This window comes from Gavia stellata, chromosome 4, assembly GCF_030936135.1.
Source record: "Gavia stellata isolate bGavSte3 chromosome 4, bGavSte3.hap2, whole genome shotgun sequence".
NCBI lineage: Eukaryota > Metazoa > Chordata > Aves > Gaviiformes > Gaviidae > Gavia > Gavia stellata.
Window position 1 is genome coordinate 78,638,646 of NC_082597.1, and position 24,632 is coordinate 78,663,277.

Here is a 24,632-nt window from a genome sequence, read left to right on the forward strand (position 1 = left end):
ACAGGTCAGTCAGGCACCGAGCCTGGCAAACCACCGCTTCTCCCGCCGTAGGCCAGGCCGGAGCCGGCCCTGCCCCGTGAGTCAGCGGCAGCTGCGCCCGGCCGGGCGAAGGGGGCGGGTACAGCTGGTGCGGGATGTGCCCCGCCACCCGGCCACGCGTGCCTCCTACTCCCCCCCACCGCTGCAGGCGGCCCAGTTTGGGGCCGCGAAGCACGGCAGCCCACAGCCGCCCCCGGTAACGGCCCCGCCGCCTCACGCCGGCCCGCGCCGGAAGGGGGACGGGCGCGAGGACGGAGAAGGAGTACCGGCCACGTGACGCAGATTCGAACGGTCGGCGCCAGACCCATACCTGCCGCAAGGAGCATGCGCGGCCCCGCCGGCCGTTGGTAAGACGAGCCGGCCCATTGGGCTGCGGTAGCCACGTGACCCGCGCCCCAGCGGCCGGCTGCGGGGCCGCCGCCACCGCCGGCTCCGCCCCTCTCTTCCCCCCCGCAGCGCCGGCCGCGGGGGGAGGGCGGCGCATGCGCGGTGGAGCCAGCCGCGGGGACAGCGGCGGACGGTGCCTCTCTCTTTTTTAAAAGAATTTCTTCCCCGTCTTTCAGGAGGGACAAAATGGCGGCGGCCTGACGGCGGGTCAAGCGACGCCGGCGAGCCGCGGAGGCAGAGCGGGTGGAGGGCCCGGCCGGGGGATGGTGAGCGGGCTCCGGGCCCGGGCAGCCTGTGACCAGACTCCGCCTCCCGCCCGCCGCAGCCGCAGCCTCGGCCCCGCAGCCCGGCACTGCGGGGGAGAGCCGCCCGCCCGGCCCCGCCGCCCCGCGCCCGCGAGGGGCCGCCCCGTGGGGGTAAGTGCCTGCTCTCTTCTCCCCTCTCCGCTCCCCCGCCGCCGTGCCTGGGATCGCCCGCCCTGGTGCCTTTGACGTGCGGGGGGGGGGACACGACACACGGGACACGCCGCGGGGGAGGGCTGAGGCCGGCAGCCGGCCCGGCTGGGGTGCTCCGGGCGGACGTGCCGGTGTCCCTGGAGGGAGATCGTCCCCGTTCCCGGCGAGTTGGTGCCTCCCCCGGGGTGCCTGGCCGTGTGCGCGTCCCACCGCGGGGGGGTGGCTGCCCGCAGGCCTCCCCCCGCCGGGCGCGGACCGGCCGCAGGCATCGCCTTCCCTGAGGAGAGCGCGTGGATTTCAGGCGGGGGTGAGGAGAAGGGATGGTCTGGCGGCAAATGTCACCCGCGGGCCTCCAACAGGAGGGCTGCAAGCCAGAGGGTACCGAGTAGGGAGGGGGTTCATCCTTGGAGCCTCCCGGCTCCGTAGGGCTCGCTTCGCGGTGCGGGGGGGGGGGGGGGGGCGGTGGCATTTTGGCGAGCTGCACCGAGGCGGGGGGGCAGAAATACATCCAGTTGTTTTAAAAGCGAGGAGCTACCCTGTAATCTGTGCGGGGCGGGAGGGAGGAACTTGAGATGTTACAGGGGACTGCAGCTAGGCCTTTGGAAAGGAAGCGAGCGGGGCTTTGTGTGTTAAACCGAAAGAGCCCACGCCGAAACCGAAGGCCTTCTCAGGGAAGGAGAGACGCGGGTCAGGGACCAGGCGGCAGCCTGCCTTCCGCTGCGCACCCTGCAGTACCGCCGGCGTCTGCTGCTCCATCGCCCAGCTCGGGACTGAAGAGTCTCTGCAGCGCTGGCTTCGCCAGCACCGCACCTCTTCAGTCCTGCAAGTATGATGGGATACCAGCGACTTCTTTTGCCGCCCGCTTTTAGGTTGGGCGCTCCAGTGGTGCAAGTTTTCTCGCCTTGTGGTAGATAGGGGATATGGTGGAACGCAAATGTTGAAAGTAAGTCTTGTTCTCAAAATGCTGCATTAAATAGGGCAGCTGTAGTTACTAGGTGTATTGTAGTAGGTCAACAAAACATCTATATTGTGGGGTTTTTTAAACAAGAAGAGCTGTTTCTCAAAGTAGTCCCATCTCAACCTGTTCAGAACATTTGCTACAAAAACTTCTTGAAGGTTGCGAGTATCAGATAGAAGTGGGTTTGTGTTGCTTCTTGTTTCACAGGTTAGAAAACATGTCTAGAATTTTCTTGCTAGTGTCTTAACGTATGTTAGATTCTGTTGTCTGCTCTTTTTTTCAGTACTGATGTAGCGAAATTGTGTAAACACGGGTAGGTGGTGCAAAGAACCTGGAGCCAAGGCCAACAAGTTGACCGCTCTTCTATTAGTGGGAAACAGGCTTTCTAGTTAATGTCGTGCTTGTCATGCTTCAGTGGCTGGTAATTCGATCTTCTGTGGAATCTGATGGTGTAATTCTAGGTCTTACTAGCCTTTGAGCTCTGGCTGCTGCCAACCAGATGCAATCTTTGTCTTCCTCTGGTTGCAAGTGTTTGTATACTCTTGTGGGAAACTGGACTGGGGAGTCAATATGACTTTATAAAAAGTATTTTTTTTATTAATGGGTTAGATTTAAATAGTTCCCCAGTCTGCAGAGAATCAAGCAGGGCATGGTAGGCGCTCTACTTTCAAGATGGTGTGCGGATTAGGGCGTTCTAAAGTGTTTACACAAAACAATCTTTTGTCACTGTACTTCCAAAAGATCCTAATAACTTGACCTTATTTGCGAAGCGTGTCAGACCAAAATTCATGGCTTTGACGTGTGATCTTTGTAAGACCGCTGTGCAGCTGGATTTACTGTTCTGTTTAAAAATATTTCATCGGCTAAACAAGATGTTCTGTAACCATGTATTGTTATCATTTTTGGCTCTGAAATTCAACTGTATGTGGAATTTTTTTTTATCTGGCCAGGTCTTAATCACAAACCTAAGAGGGTTTTTTAAAGAGTTTTAATTTTTGTGCTTGCTTGAGACTTATTATTGCTACAAACCCACATCTTTTCTTTGAAAAGTTTTCATATTTAGTGTGAGATGATAAGATCATAGTAAAAAAACTTTTTTCATATAAAATTTGAGTAATGTGATTGCTTGCCAAGTCTTTCAGATACAAAATATCATAGCTGGATTCATTCTTTGGTTTTGTACACAGCTGGTAAGTTGTACTTTAGTAAAATGGAAATCAGAAGTTAGAACTATTACAGACATTCCTTCTCCAAAGCTGATTTTCGTTTACATTTGCAGAGACAATTAGCAAAATTATGATTGGCTGCTTACAGTAATTGCTCTAAAAGCCATTATATGCTTCATGTGTTCTTGGAAGGAGAAAAAATAATCTACTTTATTTGTAATAGAATTTTTCAAATTTCCGATTAGTAATATTCTACCGATCCTGGTTTTTGTAGGAGAGCGTTGTCTTCATTTTACCCAAGCTCTCTGTCCAGTTGCTTCAGTAGGTCCTCATCGGTATTTATTTTAGATGCTATAAAGCAACTTACCCATGTAAGCAGCAAGAGAAAAGTATCCTGAGGCAAGATTGAGTGGAATATGGAATGTTTTAACCAGATCTTTTTTTCATATTTTTGGGTTTTGCAGCCCTTCAGAGTAAGTGGTGACCAGCTATATGGGTTATGGGACTGAAAGGAATTTCTTTAGCCAGCATTGCTGCTGAAGAAAACTTATCCCATAACTGAACTGCATATTTCTGTTGTTGCTTAAATTTAAGATCAAATATGGCTTATCGCTACAACTTTAATCTCAAGTGCTCTTCGTTGTTGTTGCCACAACAGTTGATAGAAACACTTGGTTTTCAACTGTCATTCCAATTGTGACCTACTTCTATATGAACTCTGATTCCCATTATTTGTTCTAAGTAATACAAATTGAAGATCACTGTTGCTTAGAATTTAATTTCTGTGCAATTGATTCTATGCATATCCCCCCCCCCCCCCCCCCCCCCCCCCCCAGGTGTGGAAAAATGGCAAAGAGAATTGCAGAGAAGGAACTGACTGACAGAAACTGGGATCAGGAGGATGAAGCTGAGGAGGTGAGATACACATAGATCCCCCCACTCCTGCAGGTAGTAGGGTAGTTATTTACATGTGCTATTTATCTTGTGGGTGAAATCTACAGTAAAATTGGTTAAAAGTGTAGCAATTAAAGATAATTTTATGTAAGTGATTTTTTTTTTTAATAAAGCTTTTGATATATGCAGACCATATGGCAAAGCAGCTTTTAACAGTTAAAATGACATCAGCAGCTCAGGGGAAAGGAACTTTACATTTCTAAAGGGAACCCCAGGCTTGTTAAAATGCATAATGCTTTTGAATTCTTCAAATGTGTGATGGGTATTTATTGAGTTCACAAGAAAAGCGGTTTTTATTTCTTGAGATCAATTTTCTTAATGTCTCATGTCTTGTTTTTTTTTAAAGGTCAGTAATAGTTAGTTTCAGAAATACGTTAATTTGGAGTGCTTAGCTGAATGTCCCTACACAGCCAGAATGATTAAGCCAACAGTCCAATGATACGTTTCATCTGATTGTAAAGAGATCTTCATGTTTAGTGTCTCATGCTTACTTATGGCTCATGTATTCTCTCTAAACAAACTGTGCTAGCTTCTGTGCTACTAAAAGTATTAAATGTTTAGGCCTATAAAATGTGAGGGGAAAAAACGCAACAGTACTCTTCCAGAAATTTGAATATAAGAAAACTTAATTTTCTCTTTTATTATGGGGTAGTAATTAGTCATTAGCTGCCTTTGCTAATACTTGAGCTACAGCAGACTGCAGAAGATTGACTTAGAGCATACATCTCAATGTACTTTCTCCAAACTGAAGATTGTTTGTAAGTGCAATAAAAAAAAAAAAAGATTACTTGAATTATTTGTCACAATAAAATTGAGATTGCACAAAGGGAAATGCAGTGCAGAACAAGAAAGATGGAGTTCTAAAAGTATCAGCTAATTGTCCAAGTAGCTGGCAAGCTAATCACAGTACTGTATTTTCTGTTTGGGGTGGGGTTTTTGTTGTTTTGTTTTGTTTTTTTTACTTATTCCCTTATTTGTTAGGGAGCAATGTTACAGTTGTGTTCAAAAGCTGATCTCAGCCATCTCTTCAGAATATGATGGCTTCATGCATTCTGAGAATTTCACTAATGATTCCATAACTTCTTCTTAAAGGTGGGAACATTCTCAGTAGCTAGCGAAGAAGTCCTGAAGAACAGAGCTATTAAAAAAGCAAAGCGCCGAAACGTTGGATCAGAGGTAATGTCATCACTGAGCATCAGTGTTGTAGTTTGACTCAGTTGCAAAATATGACATCCGTGCTCACGTTTTTAGTTATTTGGGCTTGTAATAATACTGTATAAAGCTATCATTTAGAAGGTATGTGCAACTGGTCAGATCATACATGGAAATTAATTTTTGCTCACTGTTTCATAGCAAGAATAAGGCTACAACAAAAAATGGGTAATACTAGTATTGATTGGGTGAAGAGAGATGTGTAATTTTGAAGTATAAATGCAGAGTGTTTCAGACACAGTGTCTTCTACAGATGGGTAAAGTAGCATTTGAACTGCTCCAGTTTTATTCTTTGCAGAGGTGGAAGCCTGGAAATCAAAAGTTACTAGTTACCCATACAGAGGAGGGCTGAGAGATGTCTCAGGCAGATGCTAGATAAGTAAAAGCCAAAATATTAAGCTGATCTAAGAATGAAAAAGATGTCTTTTGTTAAGAATGCAGCTACTTTCCCCGCCCCCCCACCCCCCAAAAAGCTTTAGTGCCACCTACTCTTTGCAGTAACAAATTGGAAGTTGGAAATTGAAAAGAAGTTGGCCTTTGTTAAAGGTTTAGTCCATGTGAAAGCATTAACCCAGTCCAACCAAATTGTAGTCCTTTCAAAAATCCCTGACAGGTGCTTTGTCGTATATATCTTTCTATGAAACATTCTTAGAACAGGGCATGTGCCATGTTAGAAATAGGACAGAAACTTTACCTATCACTCAAATTGCTTTTGGATTGAATGAGACTAGGCACAATTAGGGGCTACATAGTTTTCTCCTGTGCTTTTGATTTTCCTTCTGCTGTCCAAGCAATGTAAATGAGGAAGCAGTCCTATCCCACTTTGGCATATAGTAGTTTTAGCCACAAATGTGGTAGAGGATGCAGTTAATTAAAGGATTGTACTGGGAAGAGGTGATGCAAGATATAAACCACCGCTTGAACAGGAGGGATTCAGGGGCAAATTGAATAGCAAAACCAGAACTGGCTGAGAAAGGGGACCAGATGATTGTAGAAGAAGTAGTCAGGAGGATGGGAGTCAGCTGTTAGAGCTCTGTCAAAGCTGGAAGAAGAACTAGGATAGGCTGGGCAAAATGTAAAAAAGCAGAAGAGATGGCAGGACAGCTGAGGTTGCATAAGAAACCTGTGAAATATTTACAAAATGGTAAACTTGAAATTTATTCATGTTCCTAAATGGAGCAAGTAGAATGCCGCAAAGAAAAAGACTGCAGTTTAACTTGAATGTCCAGAGAGAGAGGTAGGTAGGACTGATCAAAGAGAGACAGAATAAAAATAGCTACCTAGAAATGAGAAACAGAGGACTGAACTGAAAAAGGTAAAGCACAAAGGGAAACAAAAAGAGTCCATACCCACAAGGCCAGAAACTGGAATAGAACCTGAAATTGTTATCTTTTGCTATTTCTTCAGCGGCAAAAGCAGATGAAACTCAGAAGCAATTCTCCCTTTCCTCTGAAGGCTTCCCAGAGACATTGAAAGTCCACTTCCAGTAATAAGTGCATATTGCCTCAAAAGACCTTCTATGTAGGACCTAAAAGTGGCAGTGCCTATTTGCGTGTTAATCACACTATATCTTTTAAAAACATGTAAGAAACTATACCATAAAATAATATGGTTGTAAAGATAGTGTTCAGAAGTAGGTAATGGAAAGGCTGCAGAAAGCATGCATATTATGTTATCAGGTACACTCTATCTTTGCTTCTCCCATCAGTCACACTGGACACTTAAACGTTACATAGGTGACTACAAAGTATGCTGTTTTGATGAGTGGCTTGAAGTGCTGGACTCTTAACTGCGGTTGTAAATGCTAAAAGTTGCTGAAAATAAGCCTGCAATTACATATTGCTATGTAATTATTTAAAGAAAACAAGATGCTATGAATGTCTAAATAGGTGGTCAGACACATCCGCTGCTCTGAACAACTTTTATGTATCCACTTCCTACATCTAGTTTATTTTCATACCAAGCATCTGAGTCCTTTAAAAATAGTAGCAATATGTGTCATAGGGAAGCTATTAACTTTGTTTACATAGCTGACTTAGAATAATGCATGAAATGACACACTGAACCAGGGTAAAATAAATGGGATATTAAGTGAGGAGAGGATTTTTGTGGAGGAGATGTATATAACTAGTTGTCTCTCTCTTGGTTTTTTTTTTTTTTTTCCTTCTTCTTTTCTCCCCAGTCGGAAAGTGGAGGAGCTTTTAAAGGGTTTAAAGGCTTTATATTGCCTTCTGGAAAAGGAGGAGGTGGCTTCAGCGGATTTGGTAATGGTGCAGGAATAAAGTCTTTAGAAGGGTTGTCTAATGGAAGCAGTAGTGTCTCTAGCACTCCTTCTTTCAGCAGTTTAAAGACCACCTCCGAAACACAATCAGCATTTGGTAAGTTTTAAATAAGCGTACGTATTTGTCAGCAAATTCAGTGATAAAATCCGTAGGGCTAATTTAATAGTGAAGAACCAAATTCAGACAAACCTGTAGTCCTGCTTTAAGGCATTGAGAATTTATTCCTCTTTGTAAAATTTCTTAAAAAGACTTTAGACTGCTGGAGGGACAAGTTATCAAATGCCTGCAGTTTTAAGAGGTAGAAACTAAATTGGTATTTGATCTAACACTGGAGGTAAAAGCTTTATAGGCACAAATGGGAATGGAAGATACTGGCATAAGACACTCTCCGAATAGTATAAAAAAGCTGATAACATGTTCCAGTTAAATAATTGCCCCAATTTTCTGAATTTAATTAAAAAACCCAAAAAGTTAATGGAAAATGCCCTTTTAGTAGGACTACAGGTTTTGTGTGACTTTTTTTTAAGGTTTCTGTATTTTTTGCAGTTCTTGGTAAATATATGCTGCATAGCTAAAGCCTTAACTTTTTTTCCCTGCACATCTTATATTGCAGTCAGTCTTACTAGAATCTTATTTGTTACATTTATACCTATATTTTAAGACACTTGAAATATTTTGGCACATCTAACTCTAGTCTCATGCTTTGGTAGTTGCTGAAGAATATAACTTCTATCTCTTTGTGTTGGAGATGCAGAAATGTTAACAATGCCACAGAACAGAAGTGGTGGAGTTTGAAGTTTAGAGTAACTTAGATTTCAATGAGCTTAACTAAATTAGGAGAAACTTAAATATTTTAATTAGGATTTTCTTAATTTGCTTATTATGGTTTTTATACAGATACCACTCAAAAATGTGCAGTATCATGGGCTAGTGTGTTCAGAGTTTTTTAAAGCACAAGTAGCAAGAGATAACTGAGTTTTGTTTTAATAACTGTTACAGCTTGGTAAAGCTTGAATTAAGATTTTTTTGGGGGCTGGTGAAATAAATAACTTTACTTTTTTAATGTTATTCTGTACAATTTCTCTGGAATTTTTTTTATACAACTATGTGCTTCATCTACTTTGTCTATCCCTGAACTAACTTACTTTTCTAAACTTGGTGAGCTTAGGTCTGTTTCACAGCATTGTCTGTTTACGTGTACCACAGTATCTGGTACACAGTGCTGTGATACAAGGCAAGGTGTGTAACTGAGCAAGAATGAGTGATTTGATAAAGCAACATTGAGAACATTTAGTTTAGGTTTTTATGAGAACCGTGCTTTCTGGAAAAGTGTTCTAAGCCATGTTTTTCTTCTAATAGGATCCACAATGGCAAACGGTCCTACTACTACTGCATTTACTGAGAAAAAGGCTGCAAGCCCAAAAGCTAATGGTGGCAGTCAACCGTCCTCATCTGGCTATGCTCAGAGTAAAGTTTGTAGCTCTAGCGTTTACCACAAACAGTTAGCAGCTTTAAACTGTTCTGTGCGTGACTGGATAGTTAAGCATGTCAACACAAACCCACTCTGTGACCTGACACCCATCTTTAGAGACTATGAGAAGTATTTAGCAAATATTGAACAGCAACATGGAAGCAGTAGTGATAGTGGCTCTGAAAACGAAAGCAACAAGACATCTGGCTCTCAGTCTGTTTCTACATTTGGGAATTCAAAGCTACAGCAAGGATCAACGTTTTTGTTTAACAACAAAAGTGAGGATACCTCGGACAAAAAACCTGAAGCTGCATCGGAAAAAAAAGACCCATCATTAGGAGCTACATCAGCCGTCTCATTTAATTTTGGCAAGAGTGTTGACAGCTCTGTTTTGGGTTCCCTTGGTTCAGGAACGCTTAGTAGTTTCTCATTTTCTCCTGGGAATTCAGGTTTGTTTGGAAAAGACACAAACCAGGCTAAGTCTGTCACTGCAGTATCCACCAATGTATTGGAAGCTCAGACAGAAAGTGGCAATAGCGATGATAAAGGTAAATTCTGTTTAAAACGATGATTTTAGTGGTAAGCTGTGAATGTACCTGACTTAAGAATACTGCAAAGATGAAATAATACTAAGTTGAACTAGACCATAATTGATCTTGAATTTAAAAGCTGCAAAACTGTACCACTAATTTGGAAATACCTCAGTCTTGCATACTGCTTCAGTAACACTAAAAGTGTATGGTTATCAAAACCTATGTATTTCTGTCAGATTTATACTTCATGTAATAGAATGTAATTCTTCAGCTGAATACAAGACTTCAAACCATGAAATTTAAATCAACTGGTATGTTCATCTTTGAGCCTGCAGGACATATCAATCTTGCTTCTTTTCCCGATAGGTTTATTAGAGGTCCCTCAGTAAAATGCATAAGATGTGGAACAATTTAATACATCTTTCTTACAAGGCTGTATGGCCAATAAACTTGCATCCTACCTGACAGTTTTACTCTGCTATTCAGCTAAGCTGGGTACAGTAAGCTGATAGAAATCCTAGCAGTTGAGGGAGTGGAAGGGCATAATCCTGCCATTGTCTCTTGGCTGTCATTCCTCCAACTGATTACCCTTCCCCTAAATTAAACTTAGCTGTTGGAAGTATTTATTATGCTTTACTTGGACCTATGTGATTTGTGGAGACTATTCTTTGAAATGTTATAACTTCCCCCCAGCAGTGGGGGTTGGGTATTTTCATCCCATTTAAATTGAAGATGAGCATAAAGCTGCTCGAGGAGCATGGATGAATGAAAAGAAAGTAAGACTTTTTTCTGTAGCTGAAGCTGCTTTAGAGCCTACGTCGATTTAAATGTTGACAGGCTACACATGTATATGTCAAATTTAGCATGCATAAGCTAGTTCTAATACAATGCCAAAAATACCTTCCAGATTATATGCTCACAATATTAATGTATGGAATGTTTTAAAACTTTTTATTTAAAGGAGGAGAAGAGGAGGAAGAAGAGCCACCAAAAGTCATTGTTAATGAAATAAAAGAGGATGATGCTTTCTACTCAAAGAAGTAAGTGACTTTAACTTGGAATAGTGAATAGAATTACAACTTCGAAAATAAAATTCATACCTGCATATTGCTATTCTTCACCACTGCAGTGCATAATTAATGATGTATATGTTCTTGACTTCCTAGTTAATAGAGCTTGTTAGGAAGCTATATAGAATATGAAGTTTCACTGGTAAAAAAGTTACAGACAAGAATGTGTAAGATCTTACTAAAATTCTTGTGTATCTTGGACACAGTACTGATAGCTAGTTAGTGTTCTACTTTTGGTCAGTTTTTTACAAATGAAGATGTTTCTGGCTTCATCAGATTTTGTAAGTTTAAATTATAGGGCTTGTACCACGGAAATAACGTACTGTACTTCTGAAAAATCAGTCAGGTGCTCAGCTGTTTGCACAGCCTAAAATACAACTCTTCAGTTGGAAAATGCTGATTGTTGTATGAGGGAGTGAACAAGTTGTACTTTTTAAGTTCAAAATGAGACTAGTTGTACTAGAAGCAGTTTTTCAAAGCATGTCAGTAGTCCAAGTAATTGCATGCCTGCCTAGCACTTGGCACAGAATTTGTCCTTCTACAAAAAGCCTTTTGCTTTATCTGAGAGAAGGTACGTGCTAATTTATGAAGAATGGAATTAGGTTTATTAGAGCTTCAAAATGTTTTTTAATTTTACATAAAAGTCCTATTATAACTTCAGAATGATACAGCAAGTTTTTATGTTTTTGTAATTAGTGTTTTTAAACAGTAGTGTACAGTTACTACTCCTTATAGACCCCGAGTACAGGTTGCTGTGCATTTTACTTTTCTCCGAAAGTAATAACGTTTGTCGTTTCAATACTGAAAGAAATAGTTAACTTTCTTAAGTGGAAGTGCTATCTGAAACAAGGTCAAGAAGAATAAAGATTTATGCTACTCACAGCACGTTAACTCCTAATTGTTGTTAAACTATTGGCTTACTCTGAGTCAGATGTATACGTATATGCATGCGCGTGTGTATTTGGGAGGTATCTTTGTATTTAATCTCTACATAGCTGCACAAACAAGTTTGGGGGGGTGGTGTTTTTTTTTTTTGCACAGGTGCAAACTGTTCTACAAAAAGGATAATGAATTTAAAGAAAAAGGTGTAGGAACATTACACTTAAAACCAGCAGGAAATGAAAAAACTCAACTCCTAGTCCGAGCGGATACCAATTTAGGTACGTAAATTTCTTCTACTAGCAAGTCTTGATGTGAAATTCCCTGCTAAGCATTAGGATTTTTTGGTTACACAGCGTAACAGACACAATTAGTGGAAACCTTTCTACCTTTTTTAAAAAATAACTTCAAGTATTGAACAAGCAATTGGATTCCTCTAATGAGTATTACAGAATAGTGCCCATGAAGCAGTGCAAGGAAGTAAAAGGTTATGGTGTATGTTTGGGTATTCCACTCCCCTTTTTAATAGCTGTTCTCCATCTTTGCCTTGTTGAGTGGCTTTGAAGTGTGGCTTAAGATCCATGATGAAGTATAGATGTATCAGGGGTGATGAATGAAGAGGAACAAATTTTGTGCTGAGACTCAGGCCAACTGTCATTTGTCTGCAACTCATCCTGAATGTGTAAATAGTTGGCCACGTGGGCAGACATCCATTGTACTTGGGGGTAAAGGGGAGCATTATATAGATCAGGCACGCAGGATTCTGCTGTATGCATTGCTCTTAAAATGCATGCTGAAGGCCAACTGTTGAATGGTGTTTTAGCTAACTTCAGTTGGATCACAAATGGTCAGTTGACTCTACAGAATTTGAGTAACCTGTAGTGTGATAGTTCCTCAGAATATCTTTTGAGATGAACGTTAACACATACAGCTAATTAAAGAGAAGAAAACCCTGCTGTTTCTTCACTTTTGGAAGTTCAGGAGGACTTGATGTAGTCAAGTTTTTAAGGTGTAATGTTCTGGCTGAAGAGTGTTTACACACTCAAACTGTGCAAATCCATGTTTTGATATTCACTGTTGAGAAACTTTGCTACACCTTGGTACCTAGTTTCAAAAAACTTGTATGTGGGGTTCACATGCACCTGACAACTTCCATAAAATAGAATAAATATTAAGCTAAAGCCATGCAGCACTGCAGGCCGGTGGTAAATCTCACCTCACTTTCGGTTTATAATGCGCTCCAGCGAGTCCGTACGAAGCCTCTGCAGGCCCGTTAGGGGCAGTTTTCAAATACCTGGTGGGATTGGGACTCCTGTAATAGTCACTTCTAAATCATTAACTTCTTTCAGTGGAGACAAGGTTTGCCAGATACAGGGCCGTTCTGAGCAATAAAACTGAAGGCAGACGTATGGCAGAGTTGTCAGTGCTTTCAGCATTTCCTCGGGGATTTGAATGTGTTGACTAGAGCAGATGAAAACTTGATTTCTCCCAAGTTACCTACTCTTTAACTCTTGATTTTCACTCAGCTGATGCTAGTTTTCATGATGTTGATTTACATTCCCTCTACCTTCATCTGAGGTGATGTATTAGGAAATCTTTCCTTTTTCTTCAGCTCAAACACTAAGATGTTTCCAAGCATTGGTTTCTAGAAGCTGCTGCAGTCAGTGATGCGCACTTTCCTTTTTGCTATCTTCACACAGTGCTATAATCCTTTCCTAAAATCTCACTGTGTTGAAAAACTGAACTGGAAAGGAAGGCGACGATTGACTTTCCCCTAAATACTACTACCGTGTTCTGAACTATTTACCAGGTTTACAAAATGTGTGCATCTTCCGTGGAAGCAGATTTGAGTTTGTTTGCAACTATTTTAATAGACCACTAATCCTGAAGCTGTCAAACTCACTACATAATTTAACAAGTTGACATAGAGCTGTTATTAGTAAGCCAGTGGTAGACCACATCAGATGTGTTGTACTATTTGAGGATACAAAGTACTTAATCTACCATAGTTTTGTCCCATTTGAGATTAACATGCCTGTATGTGTGTTAAAGCTAACTTTTTGCCTCTGCTTACAAACTGTGCTTGATGGTCAGAATGAGTAACTTGCCTAAGCGTACACTAAGCACTGTGACTCGAGTCCTCATTTGCTGCTTCTCCCTTGCTCCCTTCTCTTTTTCCTGCGTGTCCCTACTAGAATTTGATATTCTTCAGATTCTTCCCTTTAAAAAAGGAGGACACAGTGTTTTCAGAGACTTCCTCATTCCTAATGAGGAAGGAGATCTGTGAGAACAGTGGCCATGAGCAGATGTTTAGGGAAGAATAAGATGAGTATATATGACGTTTGTGAATTGCCTTCCTTCCAAAAACAAACTTAAATCCCTATTTAGTAAGTATACTAACATCTGTATTGCAGTAAAAGCTGAAAAATTGCTAACTGTAATTTTTTTCCTCCTCATATGCAGGAAACATACTGTTGAATGTTCTAATTCCACCCAAGATGCCATGTACAAGAACCGGAAAAAACAATGTTCTTATAGTTTGTGTTCCTAATCCACCGATTGATGAGAAGAATCCATCTGTTCCTGTCACTATGTTAATAAGGGTGAAAACAAGTGAGGATGCAGATGAGTTGCACAAAATCTTACTGGAGAAAAAGGAGGCTTAAATAAGTTGCAGTCAGTGATTTGAGGAATTCTTGCCAAACTGCTGCTGCTCTTTTTTTCTTCCGTAACTTCACTTGAACACTTAACTCTTTACTCTGATATTAAGAACTGTTATAGGAATTCTGGAAAAATTCTGTGAGGAAAAGCTAAACTAGCTAATAAAAGCTTTAATAGAACACAAGTTGGACTGTGCGCCCTCATTTTTCAATATCTAAATGCAGGACCTCTTCTGGATAAAGCACATTGATTTAATTTAAAGCATATGTTTTTAACACCGGTCGCTTTGACCAAATGGACTGAAATCAGAGTACAAAAACATGGTACCAGAGCTTCCTCACAGACTGTGGTGCAGTGCAACAACCTCCTGTTTTGAGAAGGGAGGATGTTGAAGTTTAACTATTGAAACTGTTTCTAGACTCCAGATTTTTAATTTTAATTGGTCTGTCATATTCTGGTGAGACTAATTTTTCAAACCGTCGGTGACAACAAGGTACCCCAACAACAATGATACTCTATATTGTACTGTGTTTTAACACTTACAGACTCGTGTGCTTTTGGGACTCAGACTGCATCTCCAGATATTTAAAAGAAAATTTGCTTGTGTATTCTTGTTGACAGTAGTGTTTCTTAGAGAAGAACTGTCAGTTCTGTTCTTACTGTAGCAACAAGCTAATGATGTGCAATAGTACAAGCAGAGAACTGGAAGACTGTTTATCTTGGACCACAACCGGCATTTGCTGACTTCTGACAAGTCAGAGGCACAGGGCTGCACTTCCATTATGGTCCCTCCGAGGTATTCTTCCCTAGTCCCTTGGGCTAAAACTGAAACCCAGCAGAGGCAGAGTTGTAAATGTTGTACTCATCTTGCTACTCGTACTTTTCTGAAGATACCTCTTTTCACAAACAAATTGCAGGATTTTTATAGATCTTTATATTGCCTCTGGCCATTACCAAGAATACATGCGGAAATGTGTGTGTGTGTGTCAGTAATTATGTTTCCCGTGTGCTAAAACAGCAGTGCTTTACTGCATTACATTAGGTAAAGCAGTAGTTTGCAGCTTTAGGACAAGCTTTCTGTCGCAAAAGTAGGGAGCACTAGGTTAATCGATAACTTAGTTTTCAGCTGTGTTAAAATTAACCATGTGGCAATAATTTGTGGATCAGAACATCATTCTGTGACCAGTTGTCATCTCAACTTTATCAGACCTTGTTTGGTTATTTAATCCTTTTCTTTTTCAGATCTTGTTTGCTGGAAACTCCTTCCCTAGTAATTGTTTTTCTGCTTCACTTCCAGCTCTGGAAATTATCTCAAGAGCTGGATATTAATATTAAACTTGAACTGCTCTCTGATCTGTCACACTGACCAGTTCTGGGGAGATGGAAGAAATATGCCACCCTGTCGCTGGCTGACATGGCACAGAGGGAAAAATCCCATTCTTTAGAAAAAAGCAGCATGATGCAATTCTCACAGGGGACCTGGAAATCCACAATAGTGGCACCCTGTGGGTGGGGAAAAAGTAATAGCACCACTTGGGTAGATGCAGCACGTCTCACCTGCTCCCTGCTGCTCTCTGCAGGGGAACAAACAGCTGCCTTCAGTCCTCATTCACTGCACAATTCAGGTTACGGCCTTTTTTCCCCCCTTCTTAACTAAAAGGAGGAAACACGTTAGAGGATCTATAGCCCTCTTGACCAAAGTTCAAAAACAAAGGCCTTTGCTCGCATTTCAGCTACACTGAGGTCACAGGAATTGCATTTTTAACACTCAAGTGTAAAGGAAGCTTATATTTCAAGTATTTGAAGTTGTATCTAAACTGGTGCCTTTTTTTTTTTGCATCTGGCTCAGTACTTAACCATTAAAAGTAAGTGACATTACTTTCCTCAAAATAATGTGCTTTCTTTTTTTTTTTAAAAAAAAGCCTTGCTGATACCTAAATTGGAGGCTGAAGGCTTGCATGTTAATTGTGTACGTATGAAAAGCAGAGCATTGCCTGAAAGTTTATTACAGGCTCAGGTTTGATGTCCAAGGGGCTCAGTTAACTTTGCATTTTGTCGTTCGACTGTAGTGTCTTAAACATGTCTGCGCAGAAAGGCTTACAGACTAGAGTGCTGGATGTGGTAAGCAGATTTGTTACGCGTCCCAGTTGAAGAGCAACTCCGTACAGATTGTGTCGGTGGTCTTGGGTTTATGTTTGTTCACTTCCGAAAGCTCGCAGATATAGAACTGTTCCTTCATCCCTTGAAATGTGGACCAATCAGCTTAAACAAGTAACAGACAAACGGAACTTCCCCTGTATCCTTACGATGTGCCTCTGAAGTGAGGCAGTCTGGGGTTTTGCACACCCGTGTTTGGCCCAGTTGTAAAGCTGGCAAACTGAAGAACAGCTTGTCGTGTTTCTGAGGATGAGCACAGAGTGTAAGGAAAAATAAGTGGAAGAATAATAAATTGTGTTGGAAAAAGTTAACCCTTACAGTATCCATGGCAGCAAGTAATATCTTCTGTTGGCTGTGGGAAAGTCTTATTGAGATGAGACACCTTAATTTTTTAGCAACGTATGTATTTATCAGTAAAGCTAGGGAAAGGTATATAATTGGGATCTTGTGTTAATTAGAATATCAAATGCATGCATAAAAACATGATTTTAAACATTTTAGATGGGGAAAGTTACCACTAAAAGAATGGGGAAGCATTTTAGTGCAAATTAGATTTTAATCAACATCGATAGTGACCCTGCAATTACCTGGACTGCAATTACCTGTTCAGTTATAAAGCACAACCTTTCCCCAGTACTGTTATAAAAACAGACTTTTGATGATGCTTCAGTTTCTAGTTAAGAAATACTGAAATACATAAATACTGTACAAGGCCAGAGATTATTACACAGAAATAAAGGCCTAAAATGAGTTAAAAGCAGAAGTTAGTGGAGAGCATGGACATCAATATACTAATGCCTTCATAACAAAGTGGCACATGCTATACAAGGAAGGAATTCTGATCAGAATTCCAACTCAGTGAGGCATTCCTGTATCGTGGTAGATACTTAATATATTTAACAGCTGGATATCAGATACCTGATGTTAAAGAGGCAGGTTCCATCCCTAATTTGAGTTTATGCCTTCACTGTTTCAGCTGTACGTAGGTGCTGGAGTGTCCTACGGATCACGCATTCTTCCTTCTGCTGTAATTTTGAAGTTTCAGCTGCTTAGAAATCTTTCCTTTCCCTCTCACCTCCCCAAAATAGAAAAATCAAGATCTCTGCTTCTTTTAATTATCAGAATCATCTGTAAGGGAGATTATTACAGTTGGTTTTAATTTTATTTTAAAATATTAAATTGCTATGTGCAGGGTTTTTTGTTTTGTAATGTACTTAAAATTACCTATTTGGGAGCACAACAGCGTGTTCCTATAATCCCTTTTGGTTGACGGATGTGAAAGTTTAAATTAAATTTCCAGTTCAAATGAACGTGTTGTAGAACGTAGACCAATTAGGAGGTACGCTTTACTCTGAAGAACTTCAGCTCCCTTTGCAGCACTGTAACATTTAAAATGTCCTTAAAGACTTTCTTTCTGATGCCTTAACTTGTTTGCATTTGCTAAAATTTTGTAGCTGGTGCCTGTGTGCGGAAATTAACTGATGTTAAGCGATTTAAAGTGGCATGAGCTAGTACAAATCCAATGAAAATGCTGAATGTGATGGTTTGTTAATTGTTAATAGATTTCAAACTGCTCTGAATTTTTCAGTGGATACTTAAGTTTCACATAACTTGTCATGTAACAATGTTTTCATTAGTTCTAATACATTGAGGAAGTGTACAAAAATCCATGGAAAATGTGAATAAACGAATGGGAGATAAATGTCTTCTGTGTATCACTTTCACTTTGAGTGTGTAACACTGTATTAATAAAATTAATTTTACAGTCAGTTGCTTGCAGGTGAACTCCCGCCTACAGAATCCTGCGCATGGCCTTACTGCTGCCAAAAGAAGCCATGTCCGACTCTGCCCCTTCCTCAAGCCGGCTTCGAAAGCTGTCACATGGCGAAGAGCCAGCTCAGCAAATACGCTTTCTTCTTGCCAGGTCAGCGAGCTGAATGAGCTCAGAGGGAGGAGCTGGGGCTGCCTTTTACTACGAAGAAAAAAAGCTAGTTCTTGCCCGCTAAGAGATTGACTGTAGAGGCCGACCTCTAAAGATCCCCCCACTTGAATACTGAAAGATTGAGGAGCAAAAGTAATCTGTTTGCCTGATGACATATTAAGAACTTAAGATCTAGCCAAAAAAGCACTGTCCTAAAGCCAGGCCACAAAGAGATTCTTCCCTTCATTGGTTTGTGACAAGTTTGGCAAATAGAAAAAAAAAAAGAGAATAAAATCAAGACAGACTGGTCGTGACAGTCATGACAAGCGTAGATCATCTTGCCAATGCGCCATGAACTGCTGAGGCCATGAGAGCGCCTATCACCCAACTGTACTTTCTGCGGTTGGCCACTATCGTGCTGTCAGCCCTACCTTACTCCTGTTCATAGTTCCGGAGCTATCCACTTTATGCCCACAAATGGGAGCTACTTCTTGCATGAGGATGCACTCAAAGGTTAGCAAAAATTACCTCAACATCCCCCCATCATCACCCTGCTGGTTACAATGATTGAGAAAACCCAAGAGCCTCTGTTCCATTTTTAAGGATGCAGTTGCTATCAATAGAGAGCCACATTTCTACCTAAATTGCCCAGTACTTTTTTTTTTTTAAACCCCACAACTTCATGTACTGAGGATGTTGGCATTATTCCACATTTTGGACATCTCTTACTTCCTTCCACTTAAAAAGACAGCCCGCACTTGCTTACGCAGTCTCCCTAGCTTTCGGCAGCCATAAAGAAAAGAAAGCAAAGTAACAGTTCTCAAGAGCAGAAATGAGCTTGTTATTCATTTCAGGCTGGGGCAATCTAGAACATCTAATGCTTAGTGCTTTGCTAATCCCCAAAGATTTCACCACTTGCACAACAGGAAGGGGCAAAAATAACAGTGCAGAAGACAACAAGTCCTGAACACACAGCCTAAGACAATGCAACACTCCAAGAACAGTCTGCGTTCATCAAAACCGGCCTCTTTCCTAATCCAGCAGGAAAATGCCCCTCACAGCAGACTAGCCACAGCAACCGAGTCATACAGACGTCAGAACTGATTCATCTGAAAAGCACATCAAGTATAAGCTACAGGCTACGTACATGTCATCGGCTAGAAAAATAGCGAAGGTGACAAGTAAACTTTAACCGTGATCCAAATGATGTATCGACAGATGGGTTACCTGCTGTAATCAATCTGCTAAAGACAAAACTGAAAGCCAGATGAAGAGCAACAGCCAGCCAAGTAATTTTGAGTCACTTAGCCTTACATATGACACGACATTTGAAGTGGTCAATGAGTTCAGACTCAAAGTTTGGTAAACAGCTTGCTGTGGTAGAATACTTGCTTCATAGAAAGGTTGTGGGACAGACAGACAACCGAAGTTTAGGCGGAGAAGAGCAACAAACTTCTCTGAATATTCAGCAGATGACAACTGGATTACAAACCTCTGCACTACTGCACAAGTTACAGTACGTGACGGCGTGAGCACCCGTCACTGACTGACCCGCATGACATACAGGAGGAATGGCACACAAGAACCAACACAAGGTGAGCAAAGGAGGAGAAGAAGAATGTACACTGAAGTAGTCATTGATACACTTATCCAAGTTTCTGTTAGGGTAGCACACTGCTCATTTTTTTAAAGCATCATACTTGTTTAGAAATTCTTATTTGCATCTGAGCATCCTGAGTAAGTATTATAATAAAAATAAATATTCATAATAATCAGTTTTGTGGCTATTACTATTAGGAACATCATAACCTTTACTGAGAGGTAGCACAGAAATGGATCATCTCTGGAAGCCTGCAGAGACTTCAAAAGATACAAATAGAATTTGCCTGCTAAGGCAGTACCACTGAGTAAAAAGTCTCTGATTTTGGTTTACTACCTTGTATCATAGATGACATCAGACAAAAAGTTTTGTACTGTATTAATTGCGGTCAATGCTAGCTTTGGAGCCCCACCTGAACGGGTGCACGCTCGGGGCATTCTTACCTGCAAATGGTAATTCTGTTGACTGCAACTCCAGGGAAAACTTGCAGGTGGTTTCTCCATTGTAAAAAGCAAATTCCTAATGCTGAAGAGAAAACGGTAGATCACATACCAAATTTAACTACTTTGGCAGTTTATGAAGTAAGTGTTTCCTTACCTTTACAATGAAGTCAGAAATGACTACTGCGAACATCGCCTATGCTGATCTTCTTATGCACTGGGCAGGTTAACCACGGAGGTACTTACCAGGAAGCATGTAATTCAGAACTCTTGCGGAGAAGGAAACTTGAAGAATAACTCTTCTTGCTCCTTGATGTGATCCAGAGTGATCTATGACTCTGATTTTCAAAGCAAAACCCAGTCTGACACTTGCAGCGATCAGCAGGGACGGAATAGTGGGTTCTGCCAACTTTCCTGTCCTTCAGGAGCAAAGGAACGCCTCTAGATTTGGTGCAGGCTGAAGGCATTCTCCATTTCTCAGTGACATAGGGTTTTGATGAATGCAGTGGTTGCATCCAAGTTAAAGGTTGAGTATGAGACTTCGAAGAGTCTGTAGACTAGTGAACTGCTTTTCCTGGATTTCCCCAGCAATATTGCTCCAGCAGGAAAAGCAGAACCATAAATGTAAACACCCTTTTATGTCGCAGGGAGATGGGAGGCAGAAAAGCATAGGTTGAGTAATCACATATTATGAAATACTAAGTTATGAATCACCAGAATCAACTGAATGTTGACGTAAACAGATAACAGGGAAAACGTTAAAGCAGCTGGAACTAACACTTCAAGACAAAAGCTTTTTTTAAATGCAGGTCGTCCCCACTGATCTGCGCAGGGTGACTTGGTCTTTTTGAAAATTATCAGCCAGCTCCATTCGTTTCAATAGGGCTTTAAAACTGTCTATTCCCATCTTCATTTTACCAATTTCTTTGAAGTGAATTCAGAACCATGCGACTTAACTACTTGCATACTTACTATTCTCAAATTTATGTTATTGCCTGAAGTTCAGCATCCTCAGCAGTGCGCTCTCGCCTCTGCAGGCAGCAGCCGCCCCAGTCTGCTTTGTTTAACAAGATGCCTCCTCGCCCTCTCCCACCCCTCACGTTCCTCCTATGCTCTGACAAGGATGTTTTGCCAAAAGATCATTCTTCTTGTGTAGGCGCCATAGGGTATACATCGCATGCGGGTACAATGACAGCTATGTGGCTGGCCAATTTTATCTTCTGCAGTGGAAGTGCAGTAGAGGGAAGAAGTCTACACTCCTCACACATAAGTAAATCCAAATTGTGCACACAAACACTTCCATCTCATCTGAACAAGAAAATGGATCATCTACCCTGTTTTTCGCACCACCATCTCAATCAACGCTAACCCTACTAGGAAAAGCCAACTAGCTTGACTCGGGGAAGAGTTTTCTGGCTTAACCAATCATAAATGACTTATTTCCCATGATGAGATCAGTAGATCCCATCTTTACCCCTGTGAGGAACCAAGCTGAAGGCAGAACTTGAATTAACTAGTGTTTTCCTTGATGTATTCTAATATGTTTTCTTTACTGAGTAGCATCTGCTGCTCCCAGATGCTCATCTACACTGTGGGTCTGATTTTTCCATTAACAGTCTTCCTGCATTTTACTCCTTTGCTTTCTGCAAACTTTTAATTACAAGTTTCAAGAACAACATTTCTGACAGGAGTACACAAGTAACTACGTGCTAGCAAAGATGAGTATTTTTTCTTCAATCTCCAAAGTGTGATTTTACTTTGTAAAATCAGACTTCGATGATAAACTTGCGTGCAAAGCAATAGTACAGTATTTCTTGGGGGCATCTCTCCAGACGAGGACAGGCAAGACACAAAACATTCCAGGACGAAAGCACATGAGTTAACTTGGCTCGCCAAAGCAGGGACTCTATTGAACAAGAGATCCGGCCACACTGTTAAAACAGTATTTTTCTTTTAGCGTATTAATGAAATTAATTCATTACAGTTGTGAAAGTTTTTCAAATCTGCTATGTGGCAGTTGTCTTTCCCAGCAGCATTTGGATTAAAAACCAAAACAAGCACACCTTTTCCTAACACTAACTCATGTTGAAAGACTAACTAAACAGGTGAGGTTTATGACCATGATTTGTAAGCTTCTGCTGCTCTTTGCCTTTTGTACTGTTTTAAATAATGCTTTCTCCACTATGGCTGCTTTCAAAAGCTTTCAATTTAAAGCATTCAAGTAAAATCGCACTGTTTGTTTCTAAGCCACATTTTAGTATTTCCCAAGCAGTTAAGATTTCTGTCCAGTTGCGTGTGCCTGCACAGAACACCACTGCCAACAATCTGCTCAAATATCCATATAAAGAACTAAAGCACGCTGTTCTCTTTCCTAAGGTCTTTTTTTTAATTTTGCTTAACATACCACACATCTCCAAGCTATCACGCGTGGCTTAGCAGAGATGTTGTTACACCACACATGGGTTCATAAAACAGTCCCCGTCCGGGATTCTTTGAAACGGAATCATCAGCAAGTCACCTCCTATTTATAGTTGGTAACATTTGTTTGATGAGCGTTTCATTTTAACTAATTCAGATAGAAAAATCCCCCGAAGAAGCCTACTGTGAAATGTTAGTCATAAAAATCAGGTGGAGAGGGAGGATGCAGTGCCTTGCAGGTACTGAAACCAAAACCAATTCAGTGTTGGTATGGACAATTTAAGGCAGTATAAGCAGTTAAGAGCTAAAGAGCAATCTCATTTTTACCACATTGCACAAACCCATATTGAAGTTTTTCCTGAATTTATCAGGAAGAAATCATTACAGCCGTCAGTCTCTCAGTATCATACACCGCACAAACCGAAATGTTAATGACTACATAATTAAGTTTAAAACAAAACACAGATCAGTTTAGAAGGGCTGCGTTTTTCATGGGGGTTTTTTGTGTTTTGTTTTTTTTGGGTTTTTTTAATGCTAGCATCCAAAAGAAAAAAACAAAGCCTTTTTAAACAAATTCAGGAGTACGCTGACTTTCACCTTCCACCGCCTTATACAATGTCAAGCTGTCAGAGGCTGATCATTGAAAGATTCAGCAAGCAGAGTCAGAAGTTGCGCTTTGCCCAAAGTGGAGTAAGAACGAAAAGTAAAGAGGCTGCTTTGCCTCATGAGTGTCTGTTTGGCAGCGCTTACAGTGTGCCACAGAGCATTATTCCACCATTGATGCTTGCCACCAGTAAGGAAGACATTCAAACTCAAACACCACTAAGCACAGCAGAGAGAAAACACTATTAACAAAATTCACGGTTGTTTAAGAGGTCTGTTTATTGGCTGCAGGGTCCAACACTTTCTGCACTGCTGCCATACGCAAAGTCAACTCCATTTTTGGTGCACAAAGGTTCTCCTTGCTCTTTGTTCAAAGGGCTCAGTACAGCGCCAGCATGATTTTCAACCCATCATCTTTTAAATCAACACTGATGATTAATGAGGAAAAAAAAAACCCCAAACCATGCAACATGTGTTAGTCTGATAAAATTAGGCTGAGAATATTTATATATTTACACAGAGAACGTTCAACATTGTAACCTGCTTGCAGCCTTGTATTATCTTGACCAAGCATCCGAACAGCTACATTCTGGTGTAAAATACTCTTTCATTTAAGGTTTGGTGTAAAAGCTACTTACTTCACAATGCCTTTAACTGAATTCTACCGCACCTATTTTTGACACAGAATTTCTACGCACCAGTGCCACACACTTTCAGTCATACCTCACAAAACAAGATAAGGCATTCGTAGATATCTGACTGCTGTGATCACAAGAAATCCATTTTCCAGAGCTTTCAGCCATGACCTCAGGAGACCAGAGAGTCTTTCAAACACGAAGGGCTAGTCTGTAGGAGACGGCCAATTCTTCTGAGAACCATAAACTTGTAATTTCTTGATGCTGCTACACACAACACAGAATTTAAGACTACTTTATTAATTTCCTTAATAAAAATTTGTTCTTAAACCCCACTGGATAACAACAGGGCTTAGGCACTTCTGAAGATTTTCTCTTCTATCTATCTTTAATAAGGGGAAGCTTTAGACTACAAAATACAGGACAAACAATCATCTGGAAAGGGAAAAATTAATGATTGGCAAGAAGCAGGTCAATAGTCTAGAAGTGTAGACTATTTATGTGGACTTCACATCCATACAGAACCTCAGCGACCAGACGGGATTCTGTACATGAGGCTCTGCCGGAAGAAATCTGTCTGCAGAGCCAAGGACTTCACTGTTTAAATGAAAACTTGGTGTAAGAATATATTTTGGGAAAAACATTTTACCATGAAAAGTCACCTGTGCAAACAATTCTCTTTTCAGGAAAGCACACTGTGCCCAGAAATGGAAAACTGAGTAACAGCGATCCAGAGCCCAACATGCTCAAGCCTTGTAAACAATGAAGACCAGGAGAATAAAAAGAGAAGG

At 41.0% G+C, this 24,632-nt stretch overlaps 1 protein-coding gene across 1 annotated transcript; it reads left to right on the top strand.

Annotated features, from left to right (window-relative positions):
• Positions 1-812: 812 nt before the first annotated feature.
• On the top strand, positions 813-14,251 carry NUP50 (nucleoporin 50). The gene is made up of 8 exons (XM_059816644.1): positions 813-842; positions 3,842-3,920; positions 5,052-5,135; positions 7,354-7,549; positions 8,813-9,472; positions 10,419-10,497; positions 11,569-11,687; positions 13,870-14,251. The coding sequence occupies exons 2-8, from the start codon at positions 3,852-3,854 to the stop codon at positions 14,070-14,072; spliced, it is 1,410 nt and encodes a 469-aa protein (XP_059672627.1). The 5' UTR covers positions 813-842; positions 3,842-3,851; the 3' UTR covers positions 14,073-14,251.
• The last annotated feature ends 10,381 nt before the right edge of the window (positions 14,252-24,632 follow it).

Coding starts and splice junctions, on each gene's coding strand:
- NUP50 (XM_059816644.1), top strand. CDS start 3,852: ATGGCAAAGAGAATTGCAGAGAAGGAACTGACTGACAGAAACTGGGAT. Junction 7,550..8,812: donor CGAAACACAATCAGCATTTG/GTAAGTTTTAAA, acceptor TTCTTCTAATAG/GATCCACAATGGCAAACGGT. Junction 11,688..13,869: donor CCGAGCGGATACCAATTTAG/GTACGTAAATTT, acceptor CCTCATATGCAG/GAAACATACTGTTGAATGTT.